The sequence below is a fragment of the Simochromis diagramma genome, unplaced genomic scaffold (genome assembly GCF_900408965.1).
Source record: "Simochromis diagramma unplaced genomic scaffold, fSimDia1.1 OVJJ01000301.1, whole genome shotgun sequence".
NCBI lineage: Eukaryota > Metazoa > Chordata > Actinopteri > Cichliformes > Cichlidae > Simochromis > Simochromis diagramma.
In genome coordinates this window covers 27,245-54,777 of record NW_024387025.1, presented here as the reverse complement: position 1 = coordinate 54,777, position 27,533 = coordinate 27,245, and the positions used below count along the sequence as shown (strand labels likewise).

General features: G+C 39.5%; 2 protein-coding genes across 2 annotated transcripts; both read right to left on the bottom strand.

The window, feature by feature from the left end:
• Nucleotides 1–1,775: 1,775 nt before the first annotated feature.
• On the bottom strand, nucleotides 1,776–18,550 carry LOC120739432. Its single transcript, XM_040041169.1, has 12 exons — nucleotides 16,974–18,550; nucleotides 15,188–15,517; nucleotides 14,787–14,975; nucleotides 13,922–14,023; nucleotides 12,885–12,922; nucleotides 12,658–12,801; nucleotides 10,349–12,261; nucleotides 5,603–5,947; nucleotides 5,235–5,399; nucleotides 4,602–4,712; nucleotides 4,075–4,338; nucleotides 1,776–2,490 (listed from the first exon to the last, which is right to left on the bottom strand). The coding sequence occupies exons 1-7, from the start codon at nucleotides 17,011–17,013 to the stop codon at nucleotides 12,073–12,075; spliced, it is 1,032 nt and encodes a 343-aa protein (XP_039897103.1). The 5' UTR covers nucleotides 17,014–18,550; the 3' UTR covers nucleotides 1,776–2,490; nucleotides 4,075–4,338; nucleotides 4,602–4,712; nucleotides 5,235–5,399; nucleotides 5,603–5,947; nucleotides 10,349–12,072.
• A 1,791-nt stretch (nucleotides 18,551–20,341) lies between these two features.
• Nucleotides 20,342–27,533, bottom strand: LOC120739431 (scavenger receptor cysteine-rich type 1 protein M130-like). Its single transcript, XM_040041168.1, has 5 exons — nucleotides 26,970–27,533; nucleotides 26,073–26,123; nucleotides 24,422–24,820; nucleotides 23,859–24,293; nucleotides 20,342–20,560 (listed from the first exon to the last, which is right to left on the bottom strand). Exons 1-5 carry the CDS (start codon nucleotides 27,007–27,009, stop codon nucleotides 20,439–20,441), a joined length of 1,047 nt encoding a protein of 348 aa, XP_039897102.1. The 5' UTR covers nucleotides 27,010–27,533; the 3' UTR covers nucleotides 20,342–20,438.

Below are 27,533 nucleotides of genomic sequence, written 5' to 3'. Positions count from 1 at the left end.
TGAAGCGTTACTTAAAATAACAACAAAATAAAAAACATGATGCAATCTTATAAAAGTCAAAACTAAATGTAGCCTTTTTATCAAAACAGCTTTTTTGCCTTCGAGTTGTCACATTCTTCTTATGTTGATGTAACTATATTTTCATTGGATTTCACAAGGAAAGTTGCATTAAAACAATTCCCAATAGGAAGTTTGAATAAGCAGTCATTTAAAAATTTGCATGAAGTGAAAATATTACTCCAAGGAAAAATGAAAAATATATGAAATTCTCTGATATTAAAGTCACAAACTTATGTGAACAATATAAAAAGTCAGTATAAAAGTCATTGCAAACAACGCAGTTTATAATAAATTTTGCTGTCTTGTTGTCTGTACTATTGTTAGATAGTGCTGTGGCTTTGTGATGCAGTTTGTAGTTTGACATTTGAAGGCAAACCTTTTTTTTCTCTTGTTCTTTCTACGCAAATTTGAAAGCTTGATTTTCCCCCCTCCTCTTTTTGATTTTAGAAATTAGATTACCTGCACCAAACACGTATTCTATTTTCCAACTTTGCTGGTCTCGTTCAGTCAAACTTGTGGTGCAGACAATTCATTTTTGTTAAAATTATGAATGCAGCAAAGGTGTGTTTGCATCCATTCATGAATAAAGATGGAAGTGAAAATTTGTTTTACGACACCACCGTTTCTGAGTTCTCATACATCGCCACTAGGTGGTGCCTTTGAGTTGTTGATCCATCGACTATGATGTAGTGCTTCCTCACTGGGAAAAAATACCAGCGTTGTAGATGCTGGTAAAGTTTATAGCTGGGTCATCACCACATAGAACAGGGAGGTCTTGCAGTACAACACTGCACAGTCCTCTTCCATCTGACTTCACACAGAACCAGACGCTATACCATAAATACGTTTACAATAGCAATAAAAACTTCACCATGTGTTACAATACAGCTGCAGAGGGGAAAATAACCAGGCACAACAGGACCTGTACTACTACATTTGCACTAGAGGACAGTTTGTATTTATGAATTAATAGCAGAAACATGCATAAGTATAAATGTGTGTAAATGTTGGCTGGAAACAATTTAGATGTAGAAAAAAGAATGAATGTCTGTGAATGGGTGAACGAGGCGTGTTGTATAAAGCACTTTGAGTGATCAAATAGAGTAAAAATTGCTATATAAGAACCAGTCCATGTACCTTTATTTATAAAAATATTCTGCAAACAATCAAGACCATACAGTTAAAACTGTCGATGTTCATGTTTATTTTAATTCAGATTTAAAAATCAGGTTGAGCACAGTGAAGCAAACTAAAATAAGAACACAAAGATCCTTGTGCAAATCCAATAACCCACAGAACTGTGATATTGTTAAGATTATAAAAACAATTAACACAGTACTTTCAGTGTCTGTGTCAGTACAAAATTACACAAACAAGCAGGTTTGTGAGCAAAGCTGGGGGCCTATAATTCAATTTGGTGTTTTGCTCATTTATTTGTTTTTTTATGGTGGTTTGCATTTTGTTTCATCTGTGGATTTAGGCATCTTCACATTAAAGTCTAACATGTGGTTGGATTTGCTGGATTTGTTGAACCTTCCAAATCAGCTTCATTTTCAGGCCTGAACAATAAGACTGCGCCATGTATTATAGAGATTATGGGAGCCAAGCATGATCAAAAACACTGGATAATGGGGCAAGAAGAGTGCAGTCCCAAAAAGCTTTATTAAAATAATATTTTAAATCAATTCACCCATTTTTTATTTTTTATTTTTTGGTTTTTTTTGCTTGTTTACATTGCCAACAGAAAGTATACAGAAACTGTCTCTAGTGAACTTGTCTTTAGGGTTTTCTGACAGAATGTTTTTGAGTTTTCTGCAGCTTTTCATGCCATTATTCACTTTTCAGTCTCAGTTTTGTTGGGTTTGGGCAAGAAAGAAATCACTTGAGGTAAATTTCTACATGTGAAAGAAGCTGTTTTGCTAACTCCATTTATGGATGTTTCTCCAAGAACAACCTGCTGACTGAGCTGAGACCACTGCATGCTCTCACACAGCAATGGATGTTCCATGTCAGTTGGGTTTTCCTGTATTTGTTAATGGAAAATACTCCAGTTTCCAAAAAGTATGCATGCAATCAACTATCTGTTAAGTTAAAGTAGATATTACTAAGTAATTAAATAAATTAATCCGAGGCTAATAGTTTGAACATTCAGTTCACTTAAATAAGCAGAAAAGAACCTCATTTTCTATGAATTACGAACACCTGTTGATCTTTGTGAGAGGGAAGGTGCCATCGGCAGCATTAATACCGTTTTTTAACTGCTGAGTACAGAGGAGATGAAGAATCTTTGGTGTGGTTGGAAGGGCTGGTGTGTACCACAGGTGTGGAGTAAATAGCATCAGTTGCATTACGAGATGGAGCGCTGTTGGTGGCAGGAATGTGGGAAAAATCGACTTCAGAGTAATGAAGAGTACTTGAGTTGTCTTCAGCCTGAAAGAAAAGTGAGAACAAACTTTAGTTTCTTAAAAGCAATTTTAATCAAATAATTTTTTATAGATTTATTTAAGATAAGATAAGATAACCTTTATTAGTCCCACGCGTGGGAAATTTGCTTTGTTACAGCAGTGGACAGTGCAAAGTTGCATAGAAAAATTAGAGAACAACACTGGAATAAGATATCAATAAGATACTGTACACAATAGAACAGAATAAAATAAAATAAAATACTACATACAATCGAATAAAATGGAATACAAATGCTATATACAATTCAGTATAATACAGCGATGCCAGAAAAAGAGTAATGCACTTAGTGTTATTGCTATTGCACATGTGTGGGTTTGTGTGTGTTTGATCAGTGGAAGTCTTTGTTGTGGAGTCTGACAGCAGAGTGGAGGAAAGACCTGCAAAATCTCTCCATCCCACATCGTGGATGCTGCAGCCTGCCACTGAAGGAGCTGCTCAGTGCTGCCAGAGTCTCCTGCATGGGGTGGGAGATGCTGTCCAGCAGGGATGACAGCTTAGCCACCATTCTCCTGTCACTCATGCCTCTGGGTCCAGAGGGCATCCTAGAACAGAGCTGGCCCTCCGGATCAGCCTGTTCAGTCTCTTCCTGTCCCCGACAGAGATGGCTGAGGCCACCACAGAGTCATAGAAGGTCTTCAGGAGTGGACCCTCCACTCCAAAAGACCTGAGTCTGCACAGCAGGTACAGCCTGCTCTGCCCTTATGCATAAACAGTAAAAATCCACATTTTGTGTCCCAAATCTTTCTAACATCCTCAGTTATTCTCGACATTGTTGAATATACAAAAATGGAGTGTACAAAACAAGCTAGCTACTTTACTGATGCAAAACAAATCCACAGCAACACTAACTACTTCCTCCAAAATCTTCGTAAAATGGATTAATCATCTCTCGAAATACATTTTGAACAAATAGTGAACATAATTTCATCAGTGAAGGTTTCATCAGTTGCACATCTCTTTCCCATTGACATTCCTAAACTCAGTGCAGCGAATGACCCAATTAAAGAAATTAAATGGCGAACAAGGTTTACAGAAACTACAGCTGATCCTAAATGCAACAGTCAAACTTCTTACTTCTCCGGTGGCGCCAGTGTCCAGCAGCCTCGCCTCTGTCGGTGCGCCCCAGGGGCAGCTGTGGCTACAATGTAGCTTGCCATCACCAGTGTGTGAGTGTGTGTATGAATGGGTGAATGACTGAATGTATTGTAAAGTGCAAAGGGGTCCATAGGGACTAAGTAAAGTGCTGTACAAATGCAGGCCATTTACTTCTTACTTAAAACCAAAAATTGAGAACACATGAGCCCTGTTTTAGCTTCTTTTCACTGGTGACCTGTTAATTTGAGAATTGACTTGAAGATTTCTTTTGTGAATTTTCCAAGGCCCTATGTAGCCCCGTCATCAAAACGTATTTCTAATCTGCTGACGCTGTACTTGCTCAGCCATAACCTGAGGTCCTCATTACTTTTTTACTCAAACTGTTACCTAATTTAATATAAAGATCCAGATTTCTGACCTCAAAGCTTAAAATCAGACCACAATTTTACTTACTGTGTTCTGAGGAGGGGTGCTGAGGCTGTGGAAGTCTATGTTTTCAAATCCATGTGATTGGGAGTATTTGGGGTACGTGTAAGCTGAGGACACACCCAGGGGAGGCATAGTGTCCATTTCTCTGATCTCTTCATAGAGCTGGTTCACCTGTAGAGAAAGAAGAACCCAGGTTATTCATACAAATCAAGCAGTAATGAAGCTCAGGTGTCTCAGAATTCCTGTAACTCGCCTGTGTGATGTCACCATTTTCATTTTCCAAAGGTCCTGAAAAACATGCAGGACAAAAAATAAGCCACATTTGAAGAATTAAACCAGAAACTCTGTTATTTTCATTCATTTCTGCTTTTAAAAACGTTTTTCTTTCTTCCACACACGGACATCTCCGAGGTAGATAAATAATGCATTTTATGTTTTTCGGTACCTTTCAAAACAAGGTGTTCTGTCTGTGTGTGTGTGTGTGTGTGTGTGTGTGTGTGTGTGTGTGTGTGTGTGTGTGTGTGCGTGCGTGTGTGTGTGTGTGTGTGTACCTTTGTCTTTACTGGCCCTCTTGTTCTTGCAGAAAATCAGCAAAGCTGCCGAGAAGAGGATGATCATAATGGCCAGAAACAGACCCACATAAGGAAGCATACCTGCAGCAGCTTAAAAGAACACATTTGTTTTACTCAGAGAGTCTAATGATTTTTTTCATTATCTACTCGGATTGACTCGCAGTGTCTCGCCAAAATTTGACTCAGATTGACTGGTTTTCCATGACAGTCAAGTACTGCCTAATGTGCGAGGTCATTGTTATAGCAACGTGGCGCGAGCAGGCCATGATGTAATTATGCAACATGAAGCAACACTGATGTCGACACACCTGCTGCTTGGTCTGTGGCTTTTCGCCAGAGTCGGGGGACCACGGCATCATTTTTTGTAGCCATTTCCCTCAATGTCGGGTTTCAAAAATGGTGGTTTTGATTTTTGTGAACAAGGTGCTATCATAACTCATCGAGTGATGCCAAGTTCGGATCTCTTGGAAACCCGGCCGAGCAGGTACTGTTTTAGTGCCTGGTACCCGAACCATAACAAGTCTGTGCAGGTACTAATGGAAAAGGGTCTGAATAACCGAGATCATATCTACATCAGTATATTACATATTAAACATAAAATGTATAATGTACCTGAACTTGCAGGCGATCTCTGGGGCTGTTTTGAGGTTTCGGGGGACACTGATGAAACTCCAGCACTTTCTGAACTGAAGACTGAAGTCTCTGTTGTTGGTATTGTTTTTGTTGTTTTTGTTGTTGATGTTGTTGCTGTTGCTGTTTCTGTTTTTGTTGTTGAGCCTGATGACAGAAATGTTAAAGTTGAAGTATACAAACAACATGAACAATGAAACAATGAGATTAAATCTTAAAAATTATGCTTAAAGCAGATTCAGTGTTTGCATGTAAGGTTTAGTTTGTGGTCATCAGTAGAACTTATAAAAACTAAATTTTAAGTTTATGTAAAGCAATGACATAAAAAAAATATTTTTGCTGGAACTCACCTTCTGTGACAAGAATGTAAAACTCATGGCTCAGATCACCAAGCCAGGTTTTACTCAAGCACATGTATGGTCCTGTGTCCGACTTTTTCAGCTGACTGATGCTCACATAGAGAATATCAGATGACAGAACACTTTTTTCTACATACTGAATGCTGTATCTGTCATTTTTAGCTGCGTTCTTTGTTGTTACAATTAGGATATTTCTTTTTTCACATTTTCCCTTACAGAAGAACTTCTTGGTTCCAGAGTAAGAAAATTTGCATTCAACTCTGATGTTTTCTCCTTCCCTTCTTCTATAGGTGGGAATTCCTCTTTTGACTTGACCAGTGTTTCCATCGTGCAGTGCTGTAGAAATGATGAACAGTCAATAGTTAATATGTACCCTGTAATATGTTATGAATAATACATTTTTGTACATTTAATTTAATTGAATTTATTCACTTTTATTCACTTCATTTGAACGGTCATAAATGTTTAGTTGAATTCACTAAATTCTTACTTTACTTGCAAAGTAAAGTAATTTTACAAACAGCAAATGTCATGTTTTTTCCTAATATCTCCACAAATCATCAGCTGAAGAAGACTCAGAGTTGAAATTTTGTGTAAAAGCTAGAATATCATCTTGAGTTTTACTTGCTTCAGAATCCATCTTCGTCCGTTTTTCTGACCTCCACACGTAAAATGAAGATGTGTTGCTGAACATTCAGAGACTTCGGGATATCAACACGCAGTGTTGTTCCTTTTTTTTTTTTTTTTTTTTTTTGTGTGTCCCGTTTAGATCTATAGCCATCAGAATTGTTGTCTTAAGGCCAAGAAAGATGCCAAGCGGATTTATTTTACCAAGTGGATCGTCATGGCCTTGCCATATTGGTCCATTTGATTGACCTTTATTATAATTATGAATTTATTTTATTTTCAGTTGCTACAAACGGGACAGACATGACTGGAGGATAGGACAGGGAGAAAGAATGAAAGAAAGAGAGGGAGAGAAAGAAAACCAAATGGGAGAAGAGACGGTGAGAAGGGGGGGAAGAAAGAAAAAAAAAAAAAAAAAAAAAGAACAAAACTCCTGGGTCACCTGTATGGAGAAAAAAAACAGGAGAGAAAGCAAACAACAAAGAGCAACATAATAAATAAAAAAAACGGCACCATCACAATAAACTAGCTAGCAGTAGATATCAGTAGATACTAAATAATAAACGATATTGTGCAGCACGCAAGATAGACAGCGCACAATGTGCTTTGAGGCAGCAGCCAAGAAAGCTGTAGTCCGCGTCTGTGAATACCCGTGTGTACACCTGTGTGCATACCTGTGTGGATCAGCATGCTTGCATTCCAAAGGTTTCTCCATGTAACGATCTGCTAGGGAGTGTGGGGAGCCACAGCCCCGTCCTCCAGGGCATGAAGCAGGTATGGAGGAGATCAAAACTCCAGACATCCAGAGGCCCCCAGAACACAAGAGACCAAGGAAGACCAACAGAGGGGCAGCCGCGCCACTGTCCCAGTAAGAGCTGAGGAGAGTCCCAGATGAGGGCTCACTCAGCAGCCGCGGAGCAGAAGCCAGGGGGAGTTGCAGTGACGCGCCCGTGAGCTCCGCCGGCAGCCAGCTGTGCCTGAGTGACCGAGCCCCAGGCCGAGAGGCCGGGGGCACCCCACCTCCGAAGTGGCCCGAGCGAGCCCCAGGCTCCAGGCCCCGATAAGCGGCCGCCAAGGAGTGAGCCGGTGTGTACCCGGAGGCCCACCCCCAGACACAAAGAACCACCAACGCACCGACACCTGAGGGAGTCCGCCACTGGCAGGGGAAGTGGTGGTGGGTGGAGATAGGCCTCCAAACCTTGGAGGGCCTGAGATGTCCCCAGAGAGGTGGCGTCTGATACCCAACCTGACATATAGACACAGACATACAGGCACACACAGACACAAACATCCATTCCCACCCTCATGCTCTCATATGCACTTACTCCACACTCAACCAACAGACATAAAGAGACGCTGTACACACGGTCACACTCCCCAAGCGTACTCTACGAACCGGGTCTAGGTACCCTTGCCCCTGGAGGGGGGAACTGCACCCAGACCCAGGTGGTGTTACCCTTTTCCCTGCGGTGGGGAGAGGCAGACCGCCCCGACTCCGCAGCAGCAGGGAGGCCCCACACTCCAGACCGCAGTCGGACGGCCAACTCCTCCTCCTAGCCCCCCCCGCTCCAGCAGGCCGCAGAGAACGGGGGTGAGAGAAGACTCCAAACCTCCCTCCACCCGCTCATTGTAGTGTTGATGCATGTGTGTTCTAAGGTGCAATTAAAACCCAGGAGGGCATGGAGCTACCTGCCAGAGAGCAGCAGGTAAGCGCATAGTCCCTCCTGCTAGCCCTCAATGTCTACGTGTATTCAAAATTGAGAGGTGGGCAACGACGCCAGGGGTGGGGTGTACACCCTGATGGTAATTCTGACTCCGTGTATCGTGCCCACCCCCAAGATCCTATATGTATGCGTAATGAGAGTGTGAGTAATGTGAATGTCTAAGTTGTGGGATAAAATTGAGGCAGAGGCAGCCAGAAGGGGACGGGGGGGGGGGGGGGGGGTAGCCTCCTCTGCACCCTGGTGACATACCCCTACTCCAAGGCCCTACATGTGTGGGTGGTTGTGGTGGAGCGTGAAGAGGGAGGCAGCTGGAGATGGGGAGGGAAGGAAGGGAGGGGCAGGTGACCCCTCCCTGGGGCCAGCTCCCCCGCTGACCCCAGTAGGCACTCCCATACTCCGCGACCCGCCAGGGAAAGGGGGCCCAGGCCCATCCAGACCGGGGCCCAGCGCAGCAGCGGCCCCCGGCCCCACAGAGCCCGGGACAGTCCACCCAACCCCACCACAGAGAAAACTGCACCCACCCCACCATCCATTCATCTTCCAGACTACATGAGACAATAGACGCCCAGGCTGAGATCTTCCTCCACCTCTCCTGTGTCTCCCCCTCCTGCAGAGAGTTCCTGAGGAGAGGAAAGCTCCTGCAAGGTGTGACAATCTCCCCCACCAGTTGAAGAGCCCCCCAGGCAGCTCGACGCACCGGCGGCACCCCGCGCCAGGGATGGGCCCCCATGCACCCACCCGCCCACAACCCCAGCGACACACAAACCAGGACCCAAGGCCCCGAGGCCCGGCCCGGGCCCCAGCCCAGAGACGGAGCGCCCCCAGAACCTCACGCCCATCCCGGACCCACCCAGGGGCAGACAGGCTACCAGGTCAGTAACCCACGTCCGTCAGCACAGACCCTCCCCTAGCCCCGCTGCACGCAGCCACGAGGAAACAGTCACCCGAGAGCCAAAAGAGCCCCCACCCGGACATGACCGCTACCCCAGTGTTGTTCCTTTTATGTTTCATATTTAACAAGTATGAAAAAATAACATTGCTGTTGCATCATCTTCGAACAAAGAATGGTTAAACATAATTTACCACCAAACTGATCCACCTTCGTGTTCCCCTTGCCAAATGCTCCTCAATCAAAGATTTCCTCACAAATAGACCTCAGTCAGTCAGATTGCCTCCAACTCTTCGCCCAACTGTCACTCAGCATCAAGTCTCCGCAGGGCTGTATTCTCAGCCCCCTAATTTACTCCATGTACACACATAATTGTGCATCAATCCAACCAATGAACATCATCTTCAAGTATGCCGATGACACCACCGTGAATAGGCTCCTCTCTAATGGAGATGAGACAGCATACAGGGTGGAGGTAGAGAATGATTCCTGCTGAGGCTCAGAAAATAACCTGAAGCTGAACATCCTTAAAACAAAAGAACTCATAATGGACTTCAGGAGGCACAGACAGATCCCCAACCCTTTGATTATAAATGTTGAACAGGGGGAAATCTGTCTCCCCCTTTCTGGAAACCCACATTTCCACTGATCTCACCTGGACCCACAACACCAGCGTTCAGGTGAAGAAGGCCCAACAGTGGCTGCACTTTCTTTGTGTCCACACACACACACACACACACACACACACGCACAGACTAGAATAACAAACAAACGTTAAGACCAGTTTCCCTTTTTCCTTCCTTTGTGTTGCAAAACGGTGAGGTTGAAACAACAGTGTGTACTTGTCAACTATAAATACACCCTTAAAATAAAATAAATAAAAAACAAGTGTATGCAGATATTTGGCTGTATATTCAACAACAATACAAGAAAATCAGGATAATTTCTTTAAAAAAAACCCTGAAATTATTGAAAAACAAAATAAACTGAAGTCGTGTTTAAATAAAAATGGGGAAGTTAAGTTGTACTTTCAGAGGCACTTACACCTCTGAACATGTTTAACCACAAACACTCTGACAAAGAAACACTGTTAAACTTTACAATTGTTCATCAAAGGTGCAAAACAGCTCCAACAGTCCAAATGTTAAGCCCAGCTTTTTTAGTTTTCCCAGTGTGTTGCAAAACAGTGATACTGTAAACTGTCGGTTCCCCATAAAAAATCTCAACTATAACACTACTCTTTAAAAAAAAGTATATACGTGGAAATTTTATTAAATATTGAAGTGCAATGCAAAAAAATCTGGAGAAATTTTGGAAAAAAAAAAAAGATAACCTTAGGTAATAAAAAATGGAGACATGCTTAAAAAAGGTTCCTGCATTGTTTATATTTGGGGAAATTACCTCATATTTTTAACAAACGTCATGTTCCAATAAACATATTTAGCCACATAAAGCAATGATATGCAAGAAGGAGTAATAATACAAAAATTTACTCACTGAGAAAGATGAAACAGACCGCAGTGCCACATACTGTCTTCATATTGCTTGTCTTACAAACCAGGAACTTCTCACTTCTCTTAATGATGGACTCCGTCCCCCAAACACATCATACAGCTCTACACTTCTCCCCTTTGCTTTAACTTCTTGAACTGCAGAGTGAAGGATTCTGTGTTGGTTTAGCTTTTGTGCCTCATCACTTCTAAAGCTGCGTTAGGCTGGATTTACATCCTTGGAGTCTAAACAAAGCCGCAAGCCAGATGGCTAGCAAGCTCAACACAAGAACGTGACACACTGCTGTAGAAATAATGATGGATGGATATGAATAAAAAAAAATAATCAAAAGAGAAAGTCACAAAGATTATGAATTCAACCTTTTTGCTCACTGAAGATATTCATTTACAACGAATATTTAATAAAGAATACGTAAGAAAGAATTTATAGACGCAAAGGAAAAAATAATGAATTGAAATAGAAAGAAAGCCAGCAAAAATAAAGATTAAGTAAAGACTAGAAAATTGGAATACAATTGAGTATTTAGATATATTCATATTTAAAATAGTTTTATTTTTTTTCAGTTGCGGTGTCGGTGGTCTTCAACTGTCTGAGAGGAAGGATTAAAATAAAACAGAATTCAAAATGAAATGCAGAAGAACATGAGATGACAGGTGACTCAACCTTTAGCTGAGTCATCAGCTTCCTGTTTTAAAGAAGGACACCTCTCAATACATTCCTGAAGTTCACAAAAACAAAAAGTAAATAAATGCATAAAATTGTTTGTAACCAGTGGGGGGATTAAAATAAGCATAGTCATTAGGGAAAGAGGATATTTTAAAATGTGTACTGGTAAACTTACACTCTTTAATATCCACACACAGAGGTCTGAGGGATCTTTCAGCAACGGTGAATCCAACATCTGTTGAGCTGACTGGTCGTTAGGGAATTATTTCATATCTGATCAGTTCTAGAAGAATACCTGCTCCAGGGCAGGTTAGGTTTAATGGTGATATACCCTGGTAAACTTTAAGAAGTGAAACTTTGTAGTACAGGAAATCCTCTTTTGCACTAGAGGCCTTTAGTAGGAGGCAAAAGTTCAGGAACATAGTGTAACATTCATTAAAGTACTTTGTACTGTGCAAGGTTAAAAGAAGTAGCCACCAGAGGGACACAAAGGTCAACTCACCGCATGTTTATAACAAAAATATTTTGATGACAATGACTGCATATTTTAGATTTAGATAATTTTTTACATAGTGAACATAATCAATCAGATAAACTGGCTTTTGAATTCAGCCCACTGTACAATATGTTTCCTATGAAATAACAGTGAAATAAGAATACAGAACCAAACTGAAAGAAGACAGTATAGGTCGTTTTTCAAATGCAGTAGCTAAGAGAAATCCTTGTTTACTTTATAAAACTACTGTTAGTACAAAACAACATAAACAAACAGCTTTTACTGAGAACAAGCTTCGTTCCAAAAAACTAAACATCCAGTCGGATAAAATTTACTGCATACAAAGTGTAAATAAAACATAAATATTCTGTTCCATCATCACATCATGTGAAGTCTTTTGTTTCACACCGTGGCTTCCAAGTTAAACTTTGAATCATTTATGAAAAAACATTTCTCAAACACTTTGTTACGCCCCTCTGCAACCTCTATTCTCTTTGCAGTGACAGTGCAAGACTCTTCAGGTGTTGCGCTTTTTTCAGTTTGTATTTTATTTCAGTTTTGGTTTTGTAGAGTACAGAGGAGGTGAAGCATCTTTAACATGGTTCCTGGGGCTAGCATGTATCTGAGGTGTGGAGTAAACAACATCACCTGATTTACCACAGAGGGCACTGTTAGTTACAGAAATGTGGGAAAAATCCACTTCAGTGTAATCAACTTCATCTGTGTCATTTTCATCCTGAAAAATAAGTGAGGTTAAACTTTAAACGTACTTAAAAAATAAACCCATCCAGCAGATAAAACAGGAGTGAAAAAAAACTTTTTTACTTTACTAAACTTGTTTTACTGAAACTAAACAAATCACTACAACCTACAACCTCAGCTATTGCATTAAATTATCACCTCACAGAAGCTGAAAATGATAGCATTTAGGAACAAAGGATTTGTCCTGGACTTAAAAAAGCCAAGCCAAGCCTAATAACCCTGAACCAGAGCGTGTTCACTGAATTTGGACATTTTTTTATTTTTTTACTATTAGCTGGCAGAAAGAAAATATCCTATCAATGATTACTAATGACACTACTCAAACAGGTTTGTTCTGGTTTCTGACCAGTCAGACCGCAGTTCTACTTACTTTACTTTGAGAATAGGTGATGAGGCTGTAAAGTTCGAGGTTTTCAACTCCAGCTCGCTGGCAGGTTTTGGGAAAGGCATCAGCTGAAGACACTTCCACAGGAGGCGAACCGCCGTCTCTTATCTCTTCACACAATCGGTTATTCTGGAAAAAAGAGAACATACTGGCCAGCTGATAAAAATCAGAAGGTAATGAAGACTGCGTGTCTCATAATTTCTAAAACTAACCTGTGTGATATTGGCGTATTCTGTTTCTACAGGAGGTCCTGAAAAATGCAGGTGAGAACACAAACTTAAACACCTTCCAGGAACTATAACCAACTACAAAAAAGAAACTAAACTTGGGAACAATATGAAGAATATCTTTCAACTTAATCTTAAAGATGTATTCAGTGCCACAGCCAAGTCACACTTGACTTAATTCGTGCCTATTGTAATCTGCTACATCTTGCATCTTTTTTTCCAGCTGTTCAGATGTTGTGCTTCTTAAATGTTCAGCTTTACCGGGACATCTGTCAGCTTTCATATATCCTAACATCTTAATAAGTCAACCCAGTGGGTATCAGTCTAGTACTTCTAGCTTCTAGTGTAGAAGCATCTGAGAGTCACAGACATGGATAGGTCTACTGAAGTTAAAACCTCTGTCACTACATCATTTTTCATTTTTCTTTTAATGAATTTGAATTTTCCTAAGTCGATGGTTTAGCAATGTATGAAAACTGGTCAATGTGACTCTGTGCTGAACACCTTTCAGTCAAACAATCGAATGTTGTCACAGCAGCTTTTTCCAGATCAGAAATCAGTTTAACAACAATTTTATTTTTCTATAAGCATTTAACCATCCTAAAACTCGACACCAACATTGTACTTTGTGACCTGAATCAAATTTGTACACTGACTATGCCCGAATTTTCACTTGTTCCATTGGCAGATTTTTTTCACTTAATACAATAAAAAAAATAAAATTGTAAGAAATAAGTGAAAAGAAATCTGCAATTGGAACAAGTGAAAATTCTCCAGATCCAAGATGCACTGTCTAAAAACGAGTTCATATATCTCACTGAAATGTTACTGTGTAGCTGATTGTGTCTTATTTTAACTGCGATGAGATATTTTTGACTTGAAATTAGACAAATATACTTGGTAAGTTTTTGAATTTTTGCAGTGCAGCATAAAAACTTAATTAAGGTTAACCCTGAGGTTAATCTGCAGAATTGCTCTGAAGTGGTAAAAAACTGAGGTTTCTCACTGTGCTACAGACTCACCTTTAGGTTTAATGGCCTTCATCTTCTTGTAGAAAATCAGCAAAGCGGCTGATAAGAGGGTGATCATAATGACCAGAATCAGAATCACATAAAGCGGCTTATCTGCACCTCAAGAGAACACATTTCTTTTTACTGTCACACTCGTAATATTTGGCGATGAATTATGCAAACAAAACACAGATACTCTGAGTTACATTTCATTTGTATGAAATTACTTTTGGTCCTCCTAATTTATTTTCAGATGAAGTTTCAGTTTCGACTGTTGCACTTGAATCCTCCATCACATGCAGTGCCAACTACTCAAATGAGGCTGTCCTGTGTGTGACTATCAAGTCTAACTTTTTACGTTAAGCTTGCATGCACATCATGAGAAATGTAACGTAATGTCAGGTCGACGTAGCCCACAGCTAATGAGATTGGCCAGTTCTGTGCAGTCTTTTCCCCACTGCATTTTTGTCTATTTTTTTGATTGCATAATAGTCATAGGATCACATATAGAACACTGAGATATGACCACACAGTAACAGGTAACCACACAGAAGTGGAAGTCTATAACATCTGTCATCTAGATCTCATGTCATGGTGCTTTAAGGAAGTCAAACGTGGTCTCACTCAGCTGTTCATGTGCAGTTCCTGAGTTCTTCATTTAACTCTTGCACTGTTTATGCACTGCATTTGTTTGAAAACTTTACTCATTTTGTACATTGTGCTTAAAATTACAAAATCAAATAGCTGACAACGCATCATTAGTTAATGAATTAAAGTTTACACGTTAAGTTTACACTTTAGTAATATGACCGAGCGATGTTTCTACTGCTCTTGAATGTGGTTGAGGTTTTTGATAAATACACAGACGAACCCATACCTGGACCTGCAGGTGTCTCAGAAGGGTTCAGGATTTCAGTGGAGGAGGATGTAGATGTAGCGCTTTCTAAACTGAAGTTAAAACTTTGTGTTGTTGTTGCTGCTGTTGTTGCTGTTGTTGAGGTTGATAGGAGAAAGGTTGATGATGAAAAAGCTTTTGGAGTAGAGCCTGGTGTTGAAGTTTTTACAGCTGTGAACAAGGAAACAATCAGTACAAAAACAATCCTGCAGTTTGTATGTCTGCATGCGAGTAATGTAGGTTAACAGGTGTTTTATGGCAACGCTAAGCTTATATTCAAAAAATGACTGAATGGAGATCAATTGAAAGAAATGTTGTTGCCAATGAGATGTGAATATGTTCACATCTTCAGAAATATGGATACAATTTTTGTAGAGACTTACCTTCAGTGACAATTATCTCAAAATAATCTGGTTTCAAAGTGCTGTCCAAAAAACACTTGTACCTTCCTGAGTCAGACTGTTTCAGCTGTGCGATGCTCACATACATAATATCATAATTAAATTTTTTTTTGACATATTGAATGCTGTATCTGCCGCTCTGAAATGTGTCAGCAGTTGTATTAATCAGAATGTTTCCCTTTTCACATTCTTCCTTACAGAAGAGCCTCCTGCTTCCACTGATAAAGAACCTGCATTCAAGTGTGACGTCTTCTCCTTCCATTTTTCTGTGTCTGGGTGTTTCTGCATTGACAAGACCATCCTGCTGTGCTGCTGAAAAGATTAGCATTCAATAGTTACCATCATCCTATAAAGACAGATCATTATGTGCTTTAATTGTACAGTTAAATTCTTCATATTGTTATTTAAATATTTAAAAAATTTAAAAAACAAACTTCCTGATTCTGACATCTACACAAACATCTGCTGACAGAGAGTTACTTGAGTGTCATTTGCTTCTAATGATGTATTCATCTCCATATTTTTTACAGTGTATTGAATAATAATTGTTTCTATCGTGGAAAATGTTTTGGGATTGTTGCTCAACATTAAAATTTTCATTTTTTGAACATGCATGCTGTGGTTTTTCTTGTGAGCCTAAAAAAACCTGACTGATGCCTAATTAGTTCAAAAAAGAGGAACCAGGTGCATGTGGGGTTTCGAAAATGCTCATAGAATTTAGTTGTGTCTAAATATACATTTCCTGCTAGTTTGCTTGGATACATTTGTATTTGGCAAAACAGTGAGACTGTCTATACATGAAAAGACACCTGCAAGTTTTAGTATGGGCAACGTTCACAAAAGATACAACAAAAATGAGAATAGCCATTTCTGCATATGAGATTAGGATGAACCTAACAAGAACTAAGGAGCAAAATGCAGCTTAAAGAATATTATTTATGTGATTTTTTTTTTTTTTATTCTAAGGAGTTTGGAAAGAAAAGCGTCTGGACTTCTTTAAGTTGCTTGAAGACGTTTCACCTCTCATCCGAGAAGCTTCTTCAGTTCTAAGGTGAAATGGTGGGGAGTCCCAGATTTAAACCCAGTGGGAGTTTCCCCCCAAAGAGGGAGAAAGGACCCCCTGATGATCCTCTAATCACATGAGCCGAGGTGTGAAAACAAGTGTGGGTCACAATCAGCCAGGGTTTCGGGTGAGCTCATTGTGAAACCTGGCCCCACCCTATCATGTGATTTCCTGAGGTCAGATGGCCCAGGATGTGAGTGGGCGTTAAGGCGTCTGGGAAGGGATCTCAAAACTGGATTAACTCCCACTGGGTTCAAATCTGGGACTCTCCACCATTTGACCTTAGAACTGAAGAAGCTTCTCGGATGAGAGGTGAAACGTCTTCAAGCAACTTAAAGAAGTCCAGACGCTTTTCTTTCCAAACTCCTTAGACTACGATGACCTGGATGACTGAGAACCTTCACAGACATTTTTTTTTATTGTTTTAAAACTTCTATTTTCAGTGACCTGCATGTTCAAGTTACATGTTTCCAGCTATAAACACCACAAAACAAACATGTAAGAGAAGAAAATTAAGAAAGACTGAAACAGTTTGTGGTTCAACAGAAATCAATGATTCAACATGAAAAACCAATAAACAAACAAACCTGGTGATTGATTTTTAATAAACAGACACCATTTTCTGTTTTTAATAAACAGAAAATAAAGACGCAAACAACAAAGAAAGAAAGAGAACACGGAAATTAAAATTTAGAATTCACTCACTAAGGATGATGAAGCAGACCAGAGTGTGACAGGCTTTCATCTTGAGGCTCTGATGGTTTAATGCTGTTTCTCTTCCTTCTTAAGTCACAAAACAGGAACTTCTCTCAATAATGAGGAGACACACACACACACACACTCCCCTTCTTCTAAATGTGTCATAGGCTAATTTTCATTTCATTTTCTGCCTAAAAAGCATCTCATCTGTGTTGCTGTGTTTATGAAATTATGTTTATGCCAAAGTTTAAAGCAGACACTCTTGTGTACGCACTGGCTTCTCGCTGCATGTGGCTAATGAGTTTGACGGAGACAGGCTGTTGAATTGGCGTACAAGATATATAATTGTTTTTTTCTCGTACAAAACTTTTGCCATAAAGCAGTAAAACAGATGTGATTGCAAGGTTTCTGTCAAACTGACACACAGTGGTTGGACCACTTGCACGGCATAATGCATATAAGATTCACAAATGCATGAAAAATTCAATCCTTTCTTTTTTTGAGTAATAAATATGTTTCTCACAGAGAAAATAATGAATCCTGCAATCGAAGTTCTTCAGATTTTGTCAGCTGGAAATTTCTGTTTCACTGTATCTTTAAAGTGTTCTGGTGATTGAAGCTTAACAAAGTGTTAATGACACCAGTTTGAGATGACTTTTGCTTTGTTGAATGGTGCTTTATTCTCCTGGAAGTCACATTACAAGTTGGTAAACTGACGCACATCATCAGGAAAAAGTACTCAGAAAGGATGTGGCAATAAAACCTTGACTGCTTTGTTATCAAGGTACTTAAACAGTGACCACAGAAGACTCCTACCATGAGAACATCAGCAGCAGAAGCATGGTGGCTTCAAACTGTGAGTTTGTTGTAGGCAGTGATTACAAAACAAGTAAAAGGGCATTCACACAGGAAGTGACTCACATTGTGCATCACTTTGCCGCTAACATTCAGCCCCTAGTGGAAATTACAGCTTCTGGTTGCCTAGTCTATACTGTCATAGGTCAATCATCAATATTTTCATTTCTACTCTCATTGGTGGTTGCTTTAGTTGCTTGCCATGAGAAGTTTAACTCACGACCCACTCATTTTGCATCACCAGGAGGTATTTTGCTTGAAGTTACTGAATGTTATTGACGTTCTTTAAAAAGTCAAACGCTTTTTTCTCTAAAAATGATACCTTTACTATCATATTTGCTGTTGCAAAAATAATTGATTTTAACCTTAAAAAACATATTTTGTTTTTTTCACTAAATATATAAACTTTGATTTACTGCTGCTGTGTAAATTGCTCAGTGAATCTTACTGTCTGAGGCTCAGTTATCAAGAATTGCCAAAGCTACAGGTGAACATGAAAAACTCCCTACATCGAGCATATTAAAAGGTCCAAAGGGGAACACTGACTTTAAAAAACTTAGCCAACATCTTTTAAACTGATAATGAGCAAAATCCTTCAAATATACCAGTAGGTTAAGTGTTTGTTTAGCTTTGTCTGACCAGAGGGGTACACTATGAACACAGACAGGCTTTCTTTGAATTACCTGGCTCGATGAAAACTAAAACCTCATTTGGAGATAACGGGTATCACATTACTTCCTCTGTAAAAGCCAAGATTTCTGCTTCAGACTTTTTGTGCACGCACATAAAAATAAGCATTTTCTGTGTCATATGAGATGATCTGAATGCATGTCTGAAACTGTCTACTTTGAGTGCGTGAGACTGCAGTAGGTTTGGTCTTGGTCGCTGCTGGTGGGATCGAGGCTCTGGTAGATTGAATCGTCACATCTGGAGACTGGACAAAAATTTTCATAGAGGGCAATCTGGGGAAAAAAGAAAGCAAAAAAAAAATCAATTAATATTCAAATGAAAAAAAAAGAAAAGAAAAATAGAAAATAACACAGGTGGCTGTAGTTCAGGAGACAGAGCAGGTCTAACAATTGGAGGATTGGTGGTTCAATCCCTGGCTGCTCCAGTCTGCATGACACATATCCCTTGCCAAAGCTGATGGTTTGAGTGCTCCGGTAGAGTAGAAAAGCACTAAAAACTATAAAAAATTTATAACAGCTGTAAGGCCCCTTTTAAGAGATACTAAGGAATCGTGTGTCTGCGGTTGCACAAAAAGATTAACGTTAATGGGCCAATGCTACCACCTACTGTCTCAAATGTCACCCTACATTGGCTAGGAATTGCAAAGGACTGTGGGTAATCTTCAGAGTAACAGGGGATTCACGCAGAGGTATGTGCTTGTGTGTCATGGACATAAATATGAATGCAATTAGAAGTTCATCTGGGTGTGTTAAATAATAGCTTTTGTGGATTTTTAATACTTTTGTTCATTCCAGTCTCTCCATCACCATGGGTAAGACCAAAGAGCTGTCAAAGGATGTCAGGAATAACACGGCAGACCTGAACACAGCTGGAATGGCTACAAGACCATCAGCAAGAAGCTTGGTGAGAAGTTCACCACTGTTGGTGCAATTGGTGCACTGTTGGAAATGGAAGCAATATAAAATGACCATCAATCATTCTCAGTGCAACTATCCTCATGGGGTAAGGATAATAACTAGAAAGATAGTGTATCAGCCCAAAACTTCACAGGAGTTTGTTAATAAACTGAAGGCTATTGGGATCAACTGGGAGTGGGGCAAAATTCATCCTGATAAGTGTTTATAATTTATGTGATTTTATGTAATTTGTAGGGTTTTTTTTCTAGATTTTTGGTTGATCTTCAATAAACTGAAACTGCCATAAAATGACTTTAGAGACTGTTCATTTCTTTGGAAGTGAACAAACCTACAAATTTAACAGGGGATCAAATAATTTGCACTGTGGCTAGATAATTCTGATGTGATGCCATCTTTTCCCACAGAGATCACTCCATGCATTTAGAGACATAACCATCCATTCTTGACATACTGTAATTACAGGGGATTGTGAGTAATGGATGATTCATGTAGTGAGCTTACCCTCTGTCCTCGAGAGATGAAATTCTTTTTTGTTATCCTTTGTCATGTAGATGCTGATTAAAAGGGGTGTTCCTCCAAACTTGACCTGCCTCTTATCATTCATTCATGTGCCTCTGACAGATTGTTAATGTTCAAACTACACAAAGACATCTGATACATTCTTGGTATAAATCACCAATTAGGAAAGTGAATTTGAATGTTAATTGTGGAAACCATTTGTTCCATTAGGTGAGAGAACATCTGTATTTACTAAATAAAAAGCAAAAGCCTGACTTTTTCTGAGCTACAAATTCACACTGTGCTTTGTTTTGTTACAGAGTAATAGTAAAGCAAATACAGACGAGTCACCTCAGTCTGGTTGTGGTCTGATATCTAGAAAAAAGATATTGATATTTTACATCATTAGATTAAATTAAGTGTGAGTGAAGTTGGTGTCTATCCTGTTGGATAAAAGGTCTGAAGATAAATAATTTGAATAACTGTTAAAGGTGCAGATAGTGGTAGAAGTTTACTCACCAAGAGAGGTCTTGGTCCTCCTTTTGTAGATCAACATCAGAACAGAGAACAGCATTAGTACTACCATGACCACAATTATAACAACCAAAAGCAGGGAGAAATCTGGGTGAGAGCCTGGATGAGAGAGAGGGAAAAAAAGAAAGAAAGAAATAATCTAAACTGTGAACCAGTCTTTGTTTATATGACATGCATAATAATAATAGCATTAATACTTTAAATGTGAAATGTCTTCTTCCCAATGAACAATTACATATATTTCAGTAGTCGTGGTAAAAACTATTACTCAAATCCATAAATTGCCTACTGCCAAATCCACGAAGTGACAGCTAAGTCGATCCCCAGCTACATATTCAGGCTGCATCATTCATCTTCTGTTATATCGGTTTGCCGGCTTATAATAAGATAGTAATTCAGTTGCCATTATTTGAGAGTGTAACCCCAATACAACCCACTAGAGGGTGATATAACTCTAATTAAGGGAATTTTCCCCTTCCTTTTACCCCTGTGTTTTCTACACTTTTTACTGGTATAGGCCCTTTTATGACCATCCCATTGTAAACTCCTGGCCCTGAAGCCTTCCCTAACCTTAACCTCTTTTAACCCCATGCAGGGATCTCATTCCGGCCCTAAACCTAACCGCCTAGAGCCCTATTTGGACATTGGGCCCTAACTTCAACCCCCATTTTCTTCTGGCCCTAAACCTAACCTTTGGATTTCCTAAGACCACTTTCAAATCCCTTTACTTGTGATGTGAGAGGACACCTTCCTCCTGGAGAGCAATCTGTGAGTGATGTGGGGACCTGGGTGGGAACAGGCATGGACTGTGCATGGAGTTTACTTTTTGTAAATAGTCAATGGTGCAATAGACCTCAATACTTGAAATGTGCAATTCACTTGTATTTTTATTTTTATTCCTATTTATTCTATTTATCCCCTTCGTATATTTTATTTATATTTGTCTCTGTATTTATATATGTGTGTGTATGTGTGTGTGTGTGTATATATATATAATATTCTGTAACTCTGTAACTTCTGTCGGTGCTGTGCTTTTTGGAAATCGAATTTCCCAGAGGAACCCACCCGAGGGATTAATAAAGTTCTATCTTATCTTATCTTATCTTATCTTATCTTATCTTATCTTAATTCATTGAAATTTCAGTTAAACAACAAAAAAAGGACTTTAATGTGGTATATTTCTTATTTTCATTGTAATATCAGGAAACTGACCCTCTTAAGTTTAAATACTCTGTGTATTTATAGTAAACACTATTTGCATATTGCTATAAGGTGTTAGGAGTTTATGCAATGGTCCTGTTAGCAGTATTCTCAGTTTATATTGATTTTCTGGGTGTACTTTAAGTTGCATAGTCTTGATTTTTCAATACATACTGTATTATGAAAAAAGAAAGCAAGGTCTCATCTACATCAGTATGAATACTTGGCCAATAGGCTACACTCATAACAGGCAGGGCTCCAACGATTCGTTGACATAATCAATGACGTTGACTATAAAAATTCATTGATGTTAAATTTTATTGTTGATGCGTCATATTTTAAAACCACCTAAATGTGTTTTTGTAACTGTAATACATTACAGGAAGCTACGGGGCAGTATCACCTCTCGTCTGCCAACACTGTACTCAATACTAATGAAGAAGAACGTAGCACGACCAGGAGGACAGAAGAAATTGGAAAAAGACATTTAAAAAAAAAATGCAGTTAAATGCAGACTGTACACAGTGGAGCTTTCCTTCCACGGCAACACTACTACAGTGCATGGCAGCACCTGTGACATCTACTCTGAATAGATCAGTTTTAGAGAGTGCGTTGCATTGATACCTTGTTTATGTTAATGTCTGTGCAGTAATGGTTTTCTTAATGTTTCTACAGTAAATTGTATGTTAATATTTGAGATGAGATGAGATGAGATAGCCTTTATTTGTCAGTTGCAGGTCTTTTGCCCACAACAGTAATGTTTATGTTAATGTTTATCTTAGCTTACCTGTTGGAAACATCTAATAGATGATGCTTGCTGAGCAAACACAATTTCAGTTTTGTTAGCTAATAAGAGAAACGTGACAGTAAACCATTAAACAGGAGTAGCCACACTACCAGTCAACAGTTTGGACACACCTTATTTAGTGTTTTTTCACGTAACCATTTACATTGTAGATTCTCACTGAAGGCATTAAAACTATGAATGAACACATAGGGAATTATGTAGTAAATAAAAAGTGTCAAATAACTCAAGACAGGTTTAATATTTGAGATTCTTCAAAATAGCCACCCTGTGCATTGATTACTGCTTTGCACACTTTTGACATTCTCTCCATGAGCTTCATTGAGTCTTGAAGGAGTTCCTAGAGATGCTGAGCACTTGTTGGTCCTGTTGCCTTCACTCTGCGGTCCATCTCATCCCAAACCATCTTGATTGGGTTTAGGTCAGGTGACTGGAGACCAGGTCAGGTGACTGGAGACCAGGCCATCTGGCGCAGCACTCCATCACTCTCCTCCTTTAAATAGTCCTTACACAGTCTGGAAGTGTCTTTGGTGTCATTGTCCTGCTGGAACTCTGTGTGGCATTTATCTGGGCTCTAAACTGAGGTGCTGTTAACTTGTGATTTCTGAGGCTGGTGACTCAGATGACTATCATCCTTTCCTGGGGCGGTCCTCACATGAGTCAGTTTTGTCATAGTGCTTGATGGTTTTTGAGACTGCACTTGTGGACACATTTAAAGTTTTAGCAATTTTCCAGGCTGACTAACCTTCAGTACTGATGGACTGTCGTTTCTCTTTACTTGGCTGATTGGTTCTTGCCATAATATGAATTCTAACAGTTGTCAAATAGGGCTTCAGCTCTGTACCAACTTGACTTCTGCACAATACAACTGATGGGTTCAAACACATTAAGAAGGCAAGAAATTCCACCAATAACCCTGACAAGGAACACCTGTGAAGTGAAACCCATTTCAGGTGACTACATCATGAAGCTCATTGAGAGAAGACCAAGAGAGAAACTATAATGTACAACCAAATTTGTGATTAGTAATGGTCTTTTTCAAATTCTGTTTTGTTCCGTCTTACTAGGATTAAGCACATGCATATGAATGAATTTGTCCTGAAAAGAGACTCATGCACCTCTCAAATGGCTGAAGTCATTATAGAGAGCGTCTTTAGAGTGATTATTAGCTGCTGGGGACGTCATCTCAAAAGAGTCAAAAGATTAAAAATATAGACTTTATTTCTAATAATTCATGATGAAAAGACAAAATATTTTATGTTAAAATCATGTGGTTATAATACCGTAAAATTCAAAAATATAATATTTCTATAATTGTTAGTGATTGCAAACCTCTCGACTAAACATACCATAGACAGACCGTAAAACAGACCTCCAGCTGCACAAATTTACCTTCACAGATGACACCAGCATCCTCATGGTGGCTGCAGTTGTGGGATCCAAACCCTGAGTGATGGCACTCAGAGAGCTGTGTTTCGCTGCCTGAGCATGTGACATTGTCCAACCAGATGTGTCTTTTGCCCTGTTCAAATTCTGCATTTGTTGGTATGGAGAGGAGCCTGCCACAGCCCAACTGTCTACACACCACCTGCGCTTCCCCTAGGCTCCAGGCATCATCACACACTGCCCCCCACTGTCCACCATGGAAGATCTCCACTCTGCCAGAGCAGGAGTCATTACCTCCATTAACCAGGCGGACCTCCCCCTCAACTGCTGTGCTGTTATCCACTGCTGTTGTAACATTGATATGGACCTGATAGGGTGACGAGACCTTTGGTGTTGGAGCAGGTGTGGTAAAAGGAACTCCAGGATCTGTTATGTTCACCTCTGTTTACAATAAATAAAAAGATATTACTGCGTTAGTGTTGAAATCATTTTTGTTATAAACAGCAGAATTTAAGGACAAGGTAGAAATTATTTTTTACAGTGCAATCTTATTTAAAGCAGAACAATACCTGCACAGTATGCAAGCTGGCATGTGGCTGGCTTCACAAGTTTGTAAACATAGTAGTTTCCATAGCAGTGTTTGACATGGATGATGTGTGACTCAAATTTGCAGCAGTTGCCTTCCCAAGAACTGCACACAGTGCGAGTTAGAATTTCACCCGACTGTGTGGGATGAGGTTGTGTTATCCACAGTGGAGCATGAGTTCCACACCTGTTGGGGTCTAGACACCTCTCTGGAATATGAGCACCGGATTCCCCCAGAAACAGGCGATACCAACCTTGCCAGTCAATGTTTTTATCACAGTGTAGGACCTGAATATCTGTGTTATTCGTTGAACGCCAGTCATCATTCAGTACAGTGTAGTTATGACAGGGGTCAACACACTGGGAATTACTGCAGTCCATCCCTGAAAGACAAAAAAGACAAAGGCTTTTTACTGCAAGCCAAATTCACCCATATTCATACAGCACTTTATTCTGTGCTTCAAGCACTTTTCTAGCATACACACTGGGGGCTGCACGGCATAAACATGTTAACGAGCTAATCGCGCCAACGCGTTGACGGCGTGCAGCCCTCTCACAGGGCGATTCCCGTTAACTTGCTAACGAAGATTTGCTGCCTTAATGCAGTTATAGCGTTAACGTCATTTTAACGAGATTAACGCTGACAGCACTAATTTATATTAAATATCCTCCTATGCTTCTTAGTTTGTTTTTTTCATTAGTTATCTTTAGATTTAATTCCTTTTAAATTTTATTATTTATCGTATCTTCTATGTAAAATATCTTCTGGGTTCTGTTCTTGTATTTGTTTGACACCAGTCTCCTTAGTGTTTTTTTTATTGGATCCTGTCTCTGTGTTATATGGGTTTTTCTCAGTGTATTTATTTTCTTTTTTAGTTTGGTAGTCTTCTATCTCTTGTGCTCTATATTTACTTTTTCTTCCTTAGTCCACTGTTCCCTGATAATTCCACTTGTGTTCCCACCTGCTTATTCTTTTCCCTCATTAGGCATTAATATACACTATATTCCCAAAAGTATTCACTCACCCATCCAAATCATTGAATTCAGGTGTTCCATTGCCACAGACATATAAAATTAAGCGCCCAGGCAAACAGACTGCTGCTATAAACATTTGTGAAAGTAAGGGTCACTCTCAGGAGCTCAGTGAATTCCAGCATGGTATCGTGAAAGGATGCCACCTGTGTCACAAATCCAATCATGAAATTTCTTCACTACTAAATTTTCCACAGTCAGCTGTTAGTGTTAGTATAACAAACGGGAAGCTATCAGGAGCGACAGCAACTCAGCCACAAAGTGAAAGGCCAGGTAAAATCACAGAGTGGGATCAGCAGATGCTGAGGTGCATAGTGCCCGGAGCTTGCCAACTTTCTGTTCAGTCATTGGCTATAGACCGCCAAACTTCATGTGGCCTTCAGATTAGCTCAAGAACAGTGTGTACAGAGCTTCATGGAATGGGTTTTCCATGATCACCAAGCACAATGCACAGCGTCAGAGGACTCTAGAGCATTAACGTGATCTCTGGAGTGACAAATCACACTTTGTCATTTGGTAATCCAATGAGTCTTAAGAGACACACACGAGCATTCTCCTTCAAGGGATTACAAATCTGCATTCGCTTGTGATGTTTTCACTTACCTGTATGGATGGAACTTTCTGCGTTGGCGAGGCCAATGGTTCCATGCAGGCCCGTGAAAATGATAAATATTATAGACTCACTATATTCCTGTAAAATACAGCAATACGTTTTATGTTCGTCAAATTCAAAAGAGATGAACTTCCTGATTCTTCCTGACATGTACACAAACCATCTGCTGAGGAAGATTTAATTAAGATCCGGCAAGAGAGAAAATGGATTTAATTTATTGGTCTGGGATGACATCTTAATTTCCTTTTAGTGCGTTTCTTTGTCAAATGACATTTTTTAAACTGTTGGTTAGCACTTCAAGTTCTAAGTTTAACACTTGAGCGATGTTATTCCCCTTGGTGTTGATAAATATGCATGCAAAAAAAGATTGTTGCTTTGTAAACATTTTCTAAACGGAAGAAAAAGGAGGAGGAACCAACTTTCTGGGTAGTTTTGAAAATTATGGTATCATTTAACTGCTTATAAATATCTTAGCCGAGGTCTCTTTTAAGACTCTTTTCTCTGGTTTGTTATGAAGAAACAGTGCAGTTTAAGTGGTTGTACAAGTTAAACTGCACTTTTTGAAATAGTATGGAAGAAAAACATCTTCATATATTATAAAGATTATTTCTAGGGAGCAAAGTGGGAGGAAACTGACAAAAAATAAGCTGCAAACTGTGGTTGTGCTAAAAGATGCTTGTGTAAATTCCACACAGGTTTATATTAAGGAGTTAACGTGTTTTCAGTAAACTGCAGTGTAAGTGTATTTTTGAATCTGAACAACATGCTTAACCACAGGAGATAGATGGAAACTGTTCAACAATGAACAAAATTTACCAATGAACTCCAAATAAAAAAAGAAAACAACTAACACAGAGAAAATCTGAGAAACAGGAAAATTTACTCACTGAGGAAGATGAAGCAGCTCAAAGTGTGACCGACTTTCATATTTAATGCTCCCTCTTTTCCGTCTTCACTTGCAAACCAGAAACTTCTATCTTCTCTCAGCAATGTAGTTCCGCCTTCAAATGCGTCACACTCTCTGTTCTGCACCCCCCCAATGCAAGAGCTGACCACAGGCTTGGAGGTCCTAGTAGTCAGGGACTGTTTAGGGTTTGGAACAGATTTTGTGTAATTATAACAATATGTAATTTATGACCTTGCAAGAATTGAACAAAATCCCAGTCTCATTACATACTCCGATGCAGGAGACAGAACCAACAGTATGGGTCCATTTTCAGAAGTGTCAAGGAGTTAAATTCCATAAAGAAATACACATTAAATCATCACAAACTATCACAGAGTTGAAAGACGATTTGCTTGATATTTTTTAAGTCACAAATAGATGAAAAGTCAATCATTATTTCTTTTTCTTTAGCATCAAACAGGGTACAGACTGTGAGAGGAAATCATCAATACAGTGAATTCCTCTGGTACACACTGTAATCTGGTACACACATTGAAAAAGTGAA

Bases quoted from the DNA above. Each gene is read 5' to 3' on its own strand.
- LOC120739432 (XM_040041169.1), bottom strand. From the start codon at position 17,013: ATGAAAGCCTGTCACACTCTGGTCTGCTTCATCATCCTTA. The intron at 14,024-14,786 runs GTATGGGTTCGT...CTTGAGGTGCAG, and splicing joins TGAGACACCTGCAGGTCCAG to ATAAGCCGCTTTATGTGATT. The intron at 12,262-12,657 runs GTAAGTAGAACT...CTTATTTTTCAG, and splicing joins TCACCTATTCTCAAAGTAAA to GATGAAAATGACACAGATGA.
- LOC120739431 (XM_040041168.1), bottom strand. From the start codon at position 27,009: ATGAAAGTCGGTCACACTTTGAGCTGCTTCATCTTCCTCA. The intron at 24,821-26,072 runs GTAAGTGAAAAC...TTTGTCTTTCAG, and splicing joins AGAAAGTTCCATCCATACAG to GGATGGACTGCAGTAATTCC. The intron at 24,294-24,421 runs GTATTGTTCTGC...TATTGTAAACAG, and splicing joins CCAGCTTGCATACTGTGCAG to AGGTGAACATAACAGATCCT.